We start from the raw sequence: 14,245 nt of genomic DNA, 5'->3' as shown, positions 1-14,245 counted from the left end.
TGCTGTAAATTACATTTGTTAGTAGATATTCTGATATTTTTTCTTCACTGTAGAGATCCCAGAAAATAGTTAATGTATACTGTAAACTAACTTTAAGAATGTGTAGTAGTATGACCAGGAGGTGGTGCTAAAACATTTAGTAAGTTATTTTAGCTGTACAGTTTCCAAATTTTGGTCTTTTACATTGTAACCAGGTGATTATCACCTTAAGTATCTTTTGATTTACTTGGAAGTCACAGTTTTTGTAGAGAAATAAGTTCATCATGAAAGTACTTACTAAAGCAGTGCATGCAGCAGCAGGAACGGTCATTGCTTCACAGATGGGAAGTTTTCTCTTATGTACTTGAAACACGAGTACAGCAGCAGTGCTATGTGATTATGCTGGGGAAAAAGTACTTCTCTGTGTAAGAGAAGTTTGATTAGAGAAAAATAATCACGCAGTCAAAAACTATTGGAAGGTGCGCCCATAAAAGGGGCAACATAAACTTGCAGTAGATGTTACTTCTCCCCCATTTCCAATTTAAGAAAGATTTAGCTTTCATCTTAACATTCTTGCTATATATTTTTGTTATGGAAATACAGAGAATTTAAGAAAAAAGGAAAATGGATTATCTCGGTTGTAGTTAAAGTAGAATCATAGAATCGCTAAGGTTGGAAAGGACCTCTGAGATCATTGAGCCCAACCTGTTAACCTACCTGGTCCACCTCTAAACCATATCCCTAAGCACCGCATCCACACGTTTTTTGAATACTTCTGGGGACTGTGATTGTACCACTTCCCTGGACAGGCTGTTCCAATGCCTAAAGTAGGAAGTTATAGTAGCTATAGTATATAGCTGTAGTTTCCCCAAGAAAAAACCTTCTCTGTATATATCAGTGGAATCTGGCATTGTCTACTTTGTTATTTGTTTGTTTTCCTGATTTATAGCATCTGGAGAAATGAAAATATTGAAAAGTATAACAAGAAAAATATGGGACTGAAACCTGAGTGTATGTTAACCTCTGACAGCGCATTTCTGCGTAGTGAATTATTTTTAGCATAGTAAACTCTGGGATAAGGTTGGTCTTCTATTCATACTGTGCCAGAATTCTGGTTGGGCTTCTCAGTACAACTTAAGTTATCAATCTATTTGAAACTTTTTGCATTTTTACTAAAATTGGAATTAAAATTTTCAGATGTATACAAATTATGTAGGATACTAAAATTGTCTTTCAAATTAATCACAGTTTTCTAGAGTTTTATGTAGTATATAAAGTTCTTTCTCCTTAACACCTAAAACCGGTGGTTTCTTAAAATTTAAGTCTGTCTATACAGATTTAAGTAGGTGAAATCATTCATGAATATTTTGAAATTCAAAATGGAATATCATTGCTTTCCCTTGGTACTAGAGGGCTGGAATATTTTCAAGGTCCTGAAAATATCTGCTACATATTCCTGTTGTTGCCATGTTGTATATTTATTAAGCAATGAAACATGTCAGATTGCTAAACCAAAACCAGCCTTGGAGGAAGTGCTCTTTATTATGGGGGTAAATATCTGTGATTTATAAGACCTCAGCTGTAAGGCGAGGCACAAATCCATATGCTTTTGTCATGATCCTGCTGGCAAAGTTCAGTATACCTAACACGATGTACAGTTTGTAGCTAAGTGGGCCACTGAACTTCTTTCTGTACTGAGGAACATCAGAATCAGAACAAAAAAAAATATCTTGACTTGTCCTGAAAACATTTGTCTTACTAAACAATTTGAGAAAAAGCGTTATGTACTGTACTAAGCAAGTCTGCTTGATGAGTTGCAGGCTTAGCATTATACAATAAGGGAAAGGAACTGAGATTGGAGTGAGCTACACAGTCCTGTGCAAGTATACTAAATATTTAGAATTATGAAAGGGCATTTGAGAAAGGGAAGCAGAAACAGAGCAAAGCTTCCCAATAGCAAAGCACATGATTCAAAACCCTTTTTGATGGCTTTAGTTAACAAAAATAAAAGCAATTAACCCATTCCCCTGCTCCACTTCAGTTGTTTTAAATGTTAGAAATACAGCATTTGCTGCCTGTAATCATTAGTCGTCATTCTTTGGCATCCTTCCCAGGGCTTTACTGTCACGTCAAACTTAGACTTCCCTTTCCATGTCTGATGCATATGTACTTCTGGCCCTTGCTTTCGCATGTCTTCTGAACACCATACTTGTCCAGGAATGCTTGTGCGCGCACCGTGGGTATTCCTTAAACATTTGAGACTACTGGTGCACATAAAGAAATATTCTTTCACTCTTGCTTGATAGTACGAAGTAAAAAAGATGGTGTGTTCTGTATACCTGGGGTTTATAGTTTTTTTGTTGTTGTGGTGGGGTTTGTGTGTGTGCAGCTTTTAACATGGTTGCTGAGAACTTATTTCTTGCATGAAGTTAATCTTTTTCCTTCTGTTCCTACACCTTTTTCCCCCCTACTTTCATCATCCTATACATCTTTCCTGGAGTCTTAGTCTGATTACCTTGAGCAAGAAACACAGATAAAATGTTTAAGTGCATGGTGTTTTGACATATGGATTTTCTGGTTCAGCTGAAGCATTTTGAAATGCCCTCTTTGGATACCCGTCTTGATTTAAAACCTTGCCCCAGTATCTTTCAGGCCCTTGTATAAAAAATGCTGAGTATCTAGCTGAGCATCCAGGTGTTTTGCCTCTCTCTTTGTTTCTGGCAAGTGTAATATTTGTTGTTTGTTGAAGCTTTGAATTTGGAGGGACAGATACTTTCTCCAGTGTGACTGGCTTGCTAAGACTTTGCATTAGACCTTATTGCCAGTGCCCAACATATTTATCACTGCAGACTTTTTGGTATTGGAAGGCTCAGAATTGTTTCTGACGGGAGACTACCTCATGATTTCTAACCCATGCTGCTGACTTAGTCCTTTCACCTATTGGACACACTGGAGAAGTGTCCTACAGTATCAGGCTTGTGGTAGCATGCTCAGCCCAGTCAGAACAGTTTGAGGACGTCTAATCAGAGAGCTACTAGGTTACCTGAAACTTAGGAATGATAGTGCTTGATCGTTCTCCTCTCATATCATAGCTAGATAGTGCAGCCTGGGTAATGACTAAGCAGGAAATTAGTTTCTCTTACACAATATTGATTATTGAGATCTTGGCTTAGAGAGCACTCAGCAAGGGAACCATTTAGTTTATGCTCCCTCAGTACCTAGAGTGTGGTCCCACAAGCTTGCGGAGCATCCCAGGGCCCTAAGATGCACAAGCTCCGTTACAGAAACTCTGCTGTTCGTAGAGACTTGCAGAGACTGTTTTCTTCTTCAGGTTCCTTGAATGTCTTAAAAGGATGATTGGTCAGTATGAAAAATGGCAAGTCTTGCAGCAAAGCTTTGAAAAGGGTTTAGTGTAGTTGAGACTATACACAGTAGGCCTGAGAGATTGTATAGCTTCCCTTGTTACTGATGGCAAAGGAGCTACTAGTCTGAAGCCTTCAGAAGAGAGGTAAACCAAATTCAAGGGTAGAGACTGTCCTAATACCCCTTGCCAGCAGCACTGCAGATGCTTTTGAACCTTACAGGTACTGTCCCATGTCGTGTCCCATTAACTATTCCAGTCAAATACAGTAGAACTAGAAAATGCTTCGTTGTCTTATAGGAAGGTCTGAATTTGTTTATATTCCTTCAGGAGACTCAACAAATTTATCAAGGAATATATAAATTCTGGGAATTTTTATATCTTTAAAAAGCTGCCTGTAGACCTTTTTGTATGACTATTTAGTGGCTAGAGCACTTGTGTAAACAGTGGAAGTTTTGAATCAGGATATTCCTCTAATGCAATGGATTTAAAACTGCGGGTTCTTTGTCTGTTGTAGCTTCTTCAGCCTGAAATTACAGAGTGAGCTGCTTGAGGCCTTTAAGCATCTTTCTTCTGTTGTCACATTGATTTGTAAGAGTCAGGAGGAACCAGAAGATGAATAAATAAAAAGGAGAACCGGAGACTTTAGCAAATGCTTATAGCGCTCATCTGGGTAGCAGAAAACCTGTAGTTCCATGTATTGCTCCAGGATTAAGTCTGCTTTTATCCACTTATTTATTCAAGTCTCAATCTTCTCAGGACTGTCAGGTCTATTAATTTCGGACAAGCATCCTAGCTACTTGGCTATCTATGGTGCCTAATGGAAGCTGTCACTCCTGATCCTACCTATCTAAATAAGATAGTCCTGTGTGTTTTGAGACTTTGTGTATATATACGATACAGATATATGCACTGTATGTATACATACGTACATATGCACACATGTGTATACATATATAAAGATACATATGTATGCACGTATATGTTATTGAATATAGTGTGGTCATTAAACAGTGCATAACTGTACATAAGACTAGAATTGGTAATGTCTGCCTGTTGTCTTTCCTAAGCAGCAATTAGAAAATAGGAATGCAAAACATGGAAGAAGTAATGGTAGGTGACTGCTTTTTATATTCATATACATATAGATATAGATACTTTTAAACTTGAAGAGATGTAGCAAATACCCCAGATAGGGTGTTTGAACAAGAAGTCTTAGACCAGTGAGGCTTTGTGAATAGAGAACAATGACTTTTATCAAATTTATTAAGAAACTTAGTTGCTGTGATGCCTGAGACGTGGACAGTCATGGAAAGGAATGAGCGCTTAGAAAATCAAACAAGCCCCAAACAAAATGACTCCAGATAGCATGTGCAAAGGAGAGGTTCATGGGTATGCTTTAGACAAAAAAAAAAAATCAAAGTTCAGAGAGTTTCTATGACCTAAGCCATTGTACACTTTTCTTTTTACCATTCAGTATTGCTTAAGGCTATAGTTCCAAGAAATACGGTGAGCCTGTGCAAAAGCTAATTGCTTCTAAAAGGAAGGTTCCCATGTCTTGCCATCTGCTTTTCCCTGCTTTTCTTGTTTACTTTGTCCTAGCCTCTGGTGTTTGTTGGTCCCTTCTATGATTCAATTAAATTTGGTAACAGTAGAAAAAAGAAATCCTTCTACTGAGTTAGTGAAGTAAATCAGCTGACAAAAACATCTTAGCACTACACTGTTAATGCAAGGACAGGAGAGAGTCATGTAACCAGAAGGAAGAGGGCTTGCTCTCATTTGGCATTTAAGGAAATTTAAATTGGTCAACTGTTTGTGGGATACAGCTGCAGTTTCTTTAGATATTGCTGTATGATTTGAGTATTTTTCCTCAACTTTATATTTTCCTACTAGAATTAAGAGAGAGGTAACACTAGGTTGGTACAGGCTAAATGTGGCAGCTCTTTTAAGTCTGACTTCAGCCTTGGCCAGGCAGAAGTCTTCTGTCCCAGAAATCAGTAATGACCACAGTAATTAAAACACAGCATCGAAACAAACAAACAAAAACATCTAGGAGAATATCTTAATGTCCTTATGTATATTTTGTTCTTACACATTTTCTTCTGCTCAAAAAACCCCGGGATTTTGAGGGTTCATAAGAGCCTGTCTGTATCAGTTTGATGGCATCACAGAAATGCCCACTGCCATTGTGGCTTTTTTTCTTAAACCTCTTTAACCTTGTTGAATATTGGAGAGGAGGTTTATGTTCTGGAAATCCTTAAGTTACCATAGAGTTATTTTTCTCATAATTACTTGAGTAACTTTTGAAAAGCAATTCTGTCATCAATTTTGATGGAACTTGAGCATTCTACTTCTCATGCTGTTTGACCTCACTACAAGTTACAGTAGAATTTTAAAGGAGGTTGTATAACTATTCAAATAGTTTCTCTTGCTCTGATTCCTACATTGGTTTCATTATACATCAGTGATAATAAATTAATATATAACTCTTTTCTATTTATGCAAAGGTTATTGAAATATTACGATTTCCAATTCTTAAATCTGATAGCACTATTTGTCAAGTAGTATTGCTTCTAGACATCTGACAATGTGATGTATGCTGTTACCTGCTTTGCATCTACTTGGGATATACTCTGGATTTCACTGCTATTAAAACTATAGAAGTTAAATGAAAATTATAAGAAATAATGACTTTAAGAATTTCAAGTAATACTTCTGTGGGCTGCTCTAAAACTTTATTTCCCACTGTATATTCTCTTGTTATGATTATCCTGATATCTGTGAGCTAATTCAATTCTGTTTTTAATTCTTAGCACTGAGTCTAAATTTAAAATTTAGGTCAATATTCTATGGATGGCAAAGTTCAGGTGAGGGAGTAATCTTTACCCACCATGATTTAGTCCAATTGATCTGCTTTTTGGAAGGTTTTAGCTTGGTGTTAAGCCTGTGTTTTCTTTTGTTTAATCACATTGCATTGAGCCTAATGATAATTTTTGCTAGAGAAGAATTCTCTTGTGCATTTCTTATGCCTGCTCTCATCGAATACTTGCAAGCAATCATAGTCATAAATTTTTTAGGACAGAAGGGACTGTAATATTCCGTTTGGCTTCTTACATAATATAAGCTATAGATCTTTTTTGTATTAATTCTTGTCTGAAATCTGATAGTATTTCTTTTTTTAGTCTTCAATTCTGAGAGCCCTTCATATTTGATGGCTGAAATAATTTGAGGAAAGACTAAAAACTGAACTGCTAATTTTTGCACTTTCTAGCTTGTCAGTGGAAAGCTCAGAGAAGAAAGTCTTTGATACTATAATTCTAAAACTGAATATTTTGCTCCTGGTAATCTTTTCTGTTTCTTAATATGCTGTTTCTGTATACAGATCCCAAACCATACTGGAGTTCTAATTTAATTTTTTTTTTTTTTTTAACAACTTAGTTAAAAAGAACCAAGGTTATAATCTTGTACTTGCTCAGGAATTTTCTCTTTGGGACTTACTGTTATTCTGTCCTCACTCTCCCAACTGAAGTAGAAGGTACAGAGTGAGCAGCCTGGTTCCTTTTCTGTTCTAATTGAGCTTAAATATGGTGTAAAGATAAGAAATTAGCTTTAGAATATGTAACCTGTTACACTGCAGATGGTAACCCATTTGGTAATGTGGAGTTCAACGTAGGCCAGCTTATTCCAAGTAGCACCTCCTCAGCCAAACCTTTAGAACTTCTCCTTTTCCTTTGAAGTGATTTTGCTATGTCAAGAATTTGGGAGTTAAGTAACAGCTGTTGGTTTAGAGTCTTACTGCCTTTTGCTAGTGAAAAGTTGTGCCTTTGCTGTGGAAGTTCAAGTTCAGTAACTAAAAAACATAGTTCAACTAATGAAAATTCCTTTGAAAACCTTTGAAGGATTTCTGTATTTTTGTATACTGCTTTGTAGCCAATATTTTTTAGCTATATGTATTTGGAACTATTTAATAATTAATTTTATATTGATCCATTTTGAATTTTTGAAGTTAACTTTAAAACCTGTGTATATTATAAAGACAGAGAAATTGCATGAAGTATGGATGTTTATAGAATCATAGAATGCTTTGGGATGGAAGGGACCTTTAAAGGTCATCTAGTCCATACCCCCTGCAATTGGCAGGGACATCTACAACTAGATCAGGTTGCTCAGAGCCCCATCCAGTGTGTCCTTCCAGGGATGGGGCATTTGCTACCTCTCTGGGCAACCTGTTCCAGTGTTTCACTACCCTCATTGTAAAAAATTCCTTCCTTATCTCTAGTCTTAATCTACCCTCTTTTAGTTTAAAACCATTACCCCTTGTCCTATCGCTATTGGCCCTACTAAAAAGTCTGTCCCCATCTTTCTTATAAGCCCCCTTTAAGTACTGAAAGGCTGCAATAAGGTCTCCCTGGAGCTTTCCCCAGGCTGAACAACCCCAACTCTCAGCCTTTCCTTGTAGCAGAGGTGTTACCATTGATCCTCCCTCTGATCATTTTTGTGGCCCTCCTCTGGACCCGCTCCAACAGGTCCATGTCCTTCCTGTGCTGAGGACTCCAGAGCTGGACGCAGTACTGCAGGTGGGGTCTCACCAGAGCGGAGTAGAGGGGCAGAGTCACCTCCCTCGACCTGCTGGTCACTCTTCTTTCTATGCAGCCCAGGATACGGTTGGCTTTCTGGGCTGTGAGAGCACATTGCCGGCTCATGTCCAGCTTTTCATCTGTCAGTACTCCCAAGTCCTTCTTGGCAGGGCTGCTCTCAATCCCTTCATCCCCCAGCCTGTATTGATACTGGGAATTGCCCCGACTGAGGTGCAGGACCTTGCACTTGTCCTTGTTGAACCTCATGAGTTTCACACAGGCCCATTTCTCCAGCTTGTCCAGGTCCCTTTGGATGGCATCCCGTCCCTCAGGCGTGTCAACTGCACCACTCAGCTTGGTGTCATCTGCAAACTTGCTGAGGGTGCACTCAATCCCGCTATGTCATTGATGAAGATATTAAACAGCACTGGCACCAGTACAGATCCCTGAGGGACACCACTCGTCACTGTTCTCCATCTGGACATTGAGCCGTTGACCACTACCCTCTGGATGTGACCATCCAGCCAATTCCTTATCCACTGAACAGTCCACCCATCAAATCCATGAGGAGGATATTGTGGGGGACCGTGTCAAAGACCTTACAGAAGTCCAGATAGATGACATCTGTAGCTCTTCCCTCATCCACTGATGTAGTCACTCCGTCATAGAAGGCCACTAGGTTGGTCAGGCAGGACTTGCCCTTGGTGAAGCTATGCTGGCTGAAATAGTGCCCATCTACTTGCACGCATCACTTAAATGCAGTTTTTGTGTTAGATACTACTGCTGTATTAAAAACTTTGCTATTTCTTAGAACTCTTTAAGATGTTTGAGGGAAATCTTGAAGACGAAAATTTAACGTGGCAGTTAAATAGAAGTAGGAGATGCATATGATGATTTTCCTTATAAGATAATAATTGAGAAATAAAGCATATTGGAAATGTCCATAACGATTTTCCTTAGATGTGCTCAATTGCTTAAAAGGAAGAAATCATCTATACATTTGAGTTTTGTAACTTTGAAAAGCAAATTACTGCGATTCTATACGGCATTTCCTTTTTTTATAGGTATAATTGTCCTGAATGTGTGTTGTTTTGCTTTGTTTTGTTTAATAGAATGATATGACACCAGTCCGGCTACAGTGGGGAGAAATTCTTATGCCATTGCTGAAGAAGTACAAGTTGAACATAACATGGGGTGATCAGGATCTATTGAACATTATGTTTTTTCACAATCCAGGTAAATCCACATTGATTCTAAGTCTAACACGACAAAGTTGATTTTTTTCTATGATGTTCAAAAATCCAGGAAAATATTTTTAGCAGAGTTTTCAGTGGAAGTATTCAAGGGACTTTTCACTACTTCTGTTTTCTGAAAGTGTTTACTTTGACAAACAGCATTGGAGCTTGCTAGAGTGTAATTAGCTATTAGGGTTCAAAACAACTGTACAGAAATTTATGAAGCAGCCTTAAGGAAAAAAAAAGAAGATTAATGTATTTCCTGAAACAATTTGGTTACTTAATCCAGAGTTCTCATTTTTCTGCACAGAAAGTCTTTATGTCTTTCCTTGCCAATGGAATTATCGGCCTGACCACTGCATCTATGGAAGCAATTGTAAGGAAGCTGAAGAAGAAGGTATATTTATTCTTCATGGAAACAGAGGTGTTTACCATGATGATAAACAACCGACTTTTAGGGCTGTCTATGAAGCAATAAAAAATGTAAGTGTTTTCAGCATTGTACTTGTGCAAAGTTTGGGGTTTTTTTAATGTATTTTTATCTACAGTGCTGCATGTATTTTGTAGGTTTTGTTTATACTTACCTTGATTGCAACAAAGTAATTTTTTTCTCTTTTAAGTGATGTTAAGTGTTTCACCAATTTTCTGTTTACTGCTTGGATAGAATTCCAGTGTATTCCTTTTGTGATGAGCATCTCTTGAAACACAATGTAGACTATGTCTAGGTTAGGATTTTAAAACATTGCCTGTAGTTGTCAATACCTATTTAAAAGGCTTTATTCCCATTCCTTTAATAAATACATCTAGTAAATGGTTTGCATGCGCATTTGGAGATCAACAGAAGCTTCATTTTTCTGGAGATTTTAAAATGAAAAAAACCCCTTCTTCCCAAAGTTTGTGTGTATTTAGTGCAACATTTTAACATCTAATTGTAGCTAGATTTGGATTGTAGAAAATATTTTTTTTATACTCTGTTTTGACCTTTTCTACAGATTCAGTGTATTAATATGTTGCTGTTCCTTTAAATACTAAGCACAGTGACTTCTTTTCATTCTGCAAATAAGTCATCTAATAAACTATTTATCACTACATCAGTATACTCACTGAAGAGCTGTAAAATTTAGCACTGATGCACATTTTAATGTAGCAGGCTATTGTGTGTGTATAACCTTCAAAAATCAATAGTATATTTTAATGGTGCTTTATTACATGTTGTCATATGGATATAAAAATGAAGAAAAGTACTTTTGGGGGTCTGAGAATACATTGCAGGGAAAGTGAATGTGTTTCCATAAAAATACTATTTCTTTGTTTCCTTTGAGCATTGTCAAAAACAGAAGAAAAAATTATTTCTTTTTATTTATGATCCCATTTGGTTTGTGAATATGTCAGAAAAAGTATGTAAAACACTGTTGATTCAGTGGTAATAAGATGAACAAAATTATGTTACTTTGAAATGCTGTTTTAGCTTATAATTTGTTTATAAAAATATTGCACTGTTGAATTAATGACTTCTTTATTTCATGTCCATGTTAAACATAGCATGTGCTTGACCATCATTCAGTTTAATGAAACTTCAGTAGTACCACTTTTCATATCGTTGTTTCATTATAGTTTGATAAGAATTGTATTCCTTAAAAGTTACATGTCATTTAAGAAAGTTACTGTTCAACAAACAAATAGCCAGAAATCATTTTAGGTCTGTAAATTTTTAATTTAATAAGGTAATTTTAAATTTCTTCCTTGCCTGTCTGGATATGTTCGTTTGATTATGTGTGGTTTTTGTTTGGGTTTTTTGTTTGTTTGTTTTTAAATCTTGCTTGTTAGCCTTACTGAAAGCATTAGAGAATAGATCTGTAATTTAGAGGTGATTTTCAAATATTGTATTCAGAAGCTCTCCAAGTTCTTGAAAACATTTAATAAACCTATAGAGAGCAAATACAATGTTGAAAAGCATTTTTATATACAACTCTTTAGTAACTTTGAACTCTTTAGTAACTCTGTATTGACCTTAAATCTTCTTTTCTTAACCTCTTTACAGTATTCATTTGGAGATGATCTGGTTCATTCCCTGTTGCAGCCCCTAGAACTGGAATTGAGGAAAACCATGCATACATACTGTGGAAAAGTATACAAAGTGTTCATAAAGCAGCTAACAAAAAGCATAAGAGACTTGTATGCCAGAAGATCAAAGGGAAGGTGATTTTTCTCCAAGCTGTTAAATCAAGAGACTGAATCAACATATTGGTCAAAAGATGCAAAAATTCTAATATGGAGCTAATCAGCTCTTACTGTGCCCAGATAAAAGTTTACTAGTATACATAAAAATGAAGAAAATATTCATGTAATGAAGAACAGGAACTTTTTTCTGCAAAGGTGACCTTTTGCTCTTTTGAAGTTTAATCACTGCTAATGCTTCTCTTGGATCCGATGATTTGGGTGTTACTGGCTTCTATGGTCAGTAGTTTTAGTCTGCATAATTCAGTTATCTAATGATCAAATGAACAAGGAAGAAATGAAGATGGCTCTATTTGGGAGCGTACCTCATATATTGTCTAAAATTCTGTTTAAACTGTGAATGTAGCAATAATTGAGTCAGCAGCACTAACCTCACTTTAAAGGTGTGAGCCTTTATGTGAACAAAGTTGTTTACAAGTGCAGAAAATACTCTTTTCAAAGAAAAGTGATATAATCATTGACAATCTGTATGTGCCTTTATATGTTCATCTCTTACATGTTGAAGTACTGTTTTGACAATCTTGTTTTGCTTATCTTAGATGTAAACTATACTATACACTCTAAATACAATTTTCTGAGAAATTAATAGCTAGTATGTGACACTAGTTTTCTGTCAGTAGATACGGAGACTTTTTAATATACTGCATTTGTTTCAACATCGTTGAGCCATCATGGCCAAAAGATAGAGCAAACTGAGGATTTTTTTAGCAAAAAAGCCAGTTTGAAGTTATCTGTCTTGCAATACTTTTTAAAAGTTACATGGTTTTGCAGTTATATAGGGCATTTGGGAAGTAGGAAACAAAAAAAAACAACAGTGGAAAGCTCTTGCTGTTGTATTTCCTTACTAAGAATTATTACCTGATGATTATTATAGAGTATTTAGTACCTGAAAGTGAAGAGCTGTAATAAGAGTTCTGATGCTTCATCAGACTGTATATTAGATGGGTTTCTTAGAAAATATATCCTGTTACTATATTTTTTTAATAACATGGCTTTAAAATAGTTCTGGGGCACATCCTCAACTACATGAATGCATTACTGTCAATAGGGTGATAGTGATTTACAACAGGTAAGGATTAGGCTTGCTTTAGTTAGTGGAAAAAAAGTTCTGTTTATGTAATACAAACTTTTTTTCAGAGAAAAACATGAAGAAAAAGGCTGAGTTCTAGTGTTACAGTAAAATATTATTTAAACTTGCATGGTATGAAATGTATTTTTAAAGTGTATTTGAACTTGGATAACCTGTTTAACTGAGATGAAGTCTTCATAAAGTGAGTTTTTGGATTCCAGAAAAGTTCCTGTGTGTTGAACACGGAGGATCCACTCACTGACTTGCACCTTCATCCCAACCCTATTTTAGAAGCTTAATTTTTGTGGCTGTTTCTTTGTCAAAGGCAGGCTGGCTCTGACTCCCAGATCCATGTGAACTGGACGAACGCTTTCGCAGTACAAAAACACACTCCACTGTAAGCAGAGTTTATATCCTGCTTCTAATATCCCTGCTGGATCAGGGTGTAAATTTCTGGAATGGAAACGAGGAAGCAATCTGCCTCGTATGTAGTTAAGGTCTCTTTTCCTTGCTATGTAACCTTTTGAAGTCTTAAAATCTAGAAATCTGTGTGAAGGTGAATACTGTTATTGACTGATTTTACAATATGCAATGCATTATTTTTTTACATAAATACTGATTTTTATATCAATTTGTCTTCATCTTTTTTTTTTTAACTTGTACTGTGTGTTTGTATTTAAAAATTCTTTCTTTCGGCCTGTTTTTTTGTGTTTGTCTTTGCGGGAACTTTCAGGTTTGAATTGATTTTTAGTATGTTGTATGCATGTGAAGATACTGCTTAAAACCCAATGAGCTATTTTAGAAAAAAAGTGGAGTATGAACATTAGCAGCAACCTTTCCACTTAAATTTCAGGTTTTGTGGGGATTTAGGACAAAAAGGGTTAATATTGAAGCTTATTGTAGGATGAAAGTTCTTACTTTGTGCTTATTTCAAGAGATGTTTACTTAGCATATCACAAAGAGCAGAATATACTGCCTTATGCCATAGTTTCTGTTTAATCTGTATTAATATAAACTTAAACTGCTCACCTCAACTATCCAGTTTCAAGTAACACTCATGAACACTTTAGAAAACTTAAAAAACAGCAAGTGCTTAGTAGCTTCCATTAAGTAACTCTCTAGAGTATTTGTCTGTTTTGGATAAATTTTTAGTTCTGTAATCCCTATGTCTTAAATTTAGAAAGATGACCTACCTTTAAAAAGAAATCTGACTTAGAAAACATTTGGAGACAGTAAGAAGACTGGAAAACCAAGTACTGTGATAGAAACCAGTTATACTCGCAAACATTTCAATACCTGATTTGTGAGGTTGTATGCATGTAAGTGTAGAAACTTACACCTAGCCTGTGAATCTTTATTGCTGTCTAGTTTTAGAAACATTGCTTTTTCTGCAGACATAGTAAGTAACCAACAAAATAGGACCTGACAAATTATAGAACTTAAGAAATACCATTTTTACTGATTTATTTATTACAAAATTGTTTAAGGCTAACGGAAGTGTAATGTTTCATAGAAAAATGTAAACATCAGAAAATGCACATTCAGGTTAAATTAAGATAAATATGTTTTTATCATGCTTGATTTGTCTCTACATCACGGTACCATTATTCTATCTCTGTTTAAAGGGATCACAGTTTCATGGTAGGAGAGATCTATTTGAAGATGTGTTATCTCATTTGTATGAAATTCTATCTCTCTTTGTAGGTAGTATGAAAGGCCAACTATCCATTAATGAGACCAAAACATCCTTATGTATGATACTTGTACCTCTGCCTGTTAATAAGGC

At 36.0% G+C, this 14,245-nt stretch overlaps 1 protein-coding gene across 2 annotated transcripts in view; it reads left to right on the top strand.

Annotated features, from left to right (window-relative positions):
• The window catches only part of GXYLT1 (glucoside xylosyltransferase 1), a 35,195-nt gene extending 22,105 nt beyond the window's left edge, over window positions 1-13,090 (top strand). For both annotated transcript variants that reach the window (XM_087767151.1, XM_087767150.1), the window contains 3 exons: window positions 9,030-9,153; window positions 9,463-9,635; window positions 11,194-13,090. In XM_087767151.1, coding sequence (XP_087623277.1) covers window positions 9,030-9,153; window positions 9,463-9,635; window positions 11,194-11,355 — 459 coding nt within the window. In that variant the 3' untranslated portion in view covers window positions 11,356-13,090. The remainder of the gene's footprint in view (window positions 1-9,029; window positions 9,154-9,462; window positions 9,636-11,193) is intronic.
• The last annotated feature ends 1,155 nt before the right edge of the window (window positions 13,091-14,245 follow it).

This window comes from Nipponia nippon, unplaced genomic scaffold (assembly GCF_047370975.1).
Source record: "Nipponia nippon isolate SJK-2023a ecotype South Korea unplaced genomic scaffold, ASM4737097v1 scaffold_3, whole genome shotgun sequence".
NCBI lineage: Eukaryota > Metazoa > Chordata > Aves > Pelecaniformes > Threskiornithidae > Nipponia > Nipponia nippon.
This window is presented reverse-complemented; position numbering and strand designations above follow the sequence as displayed.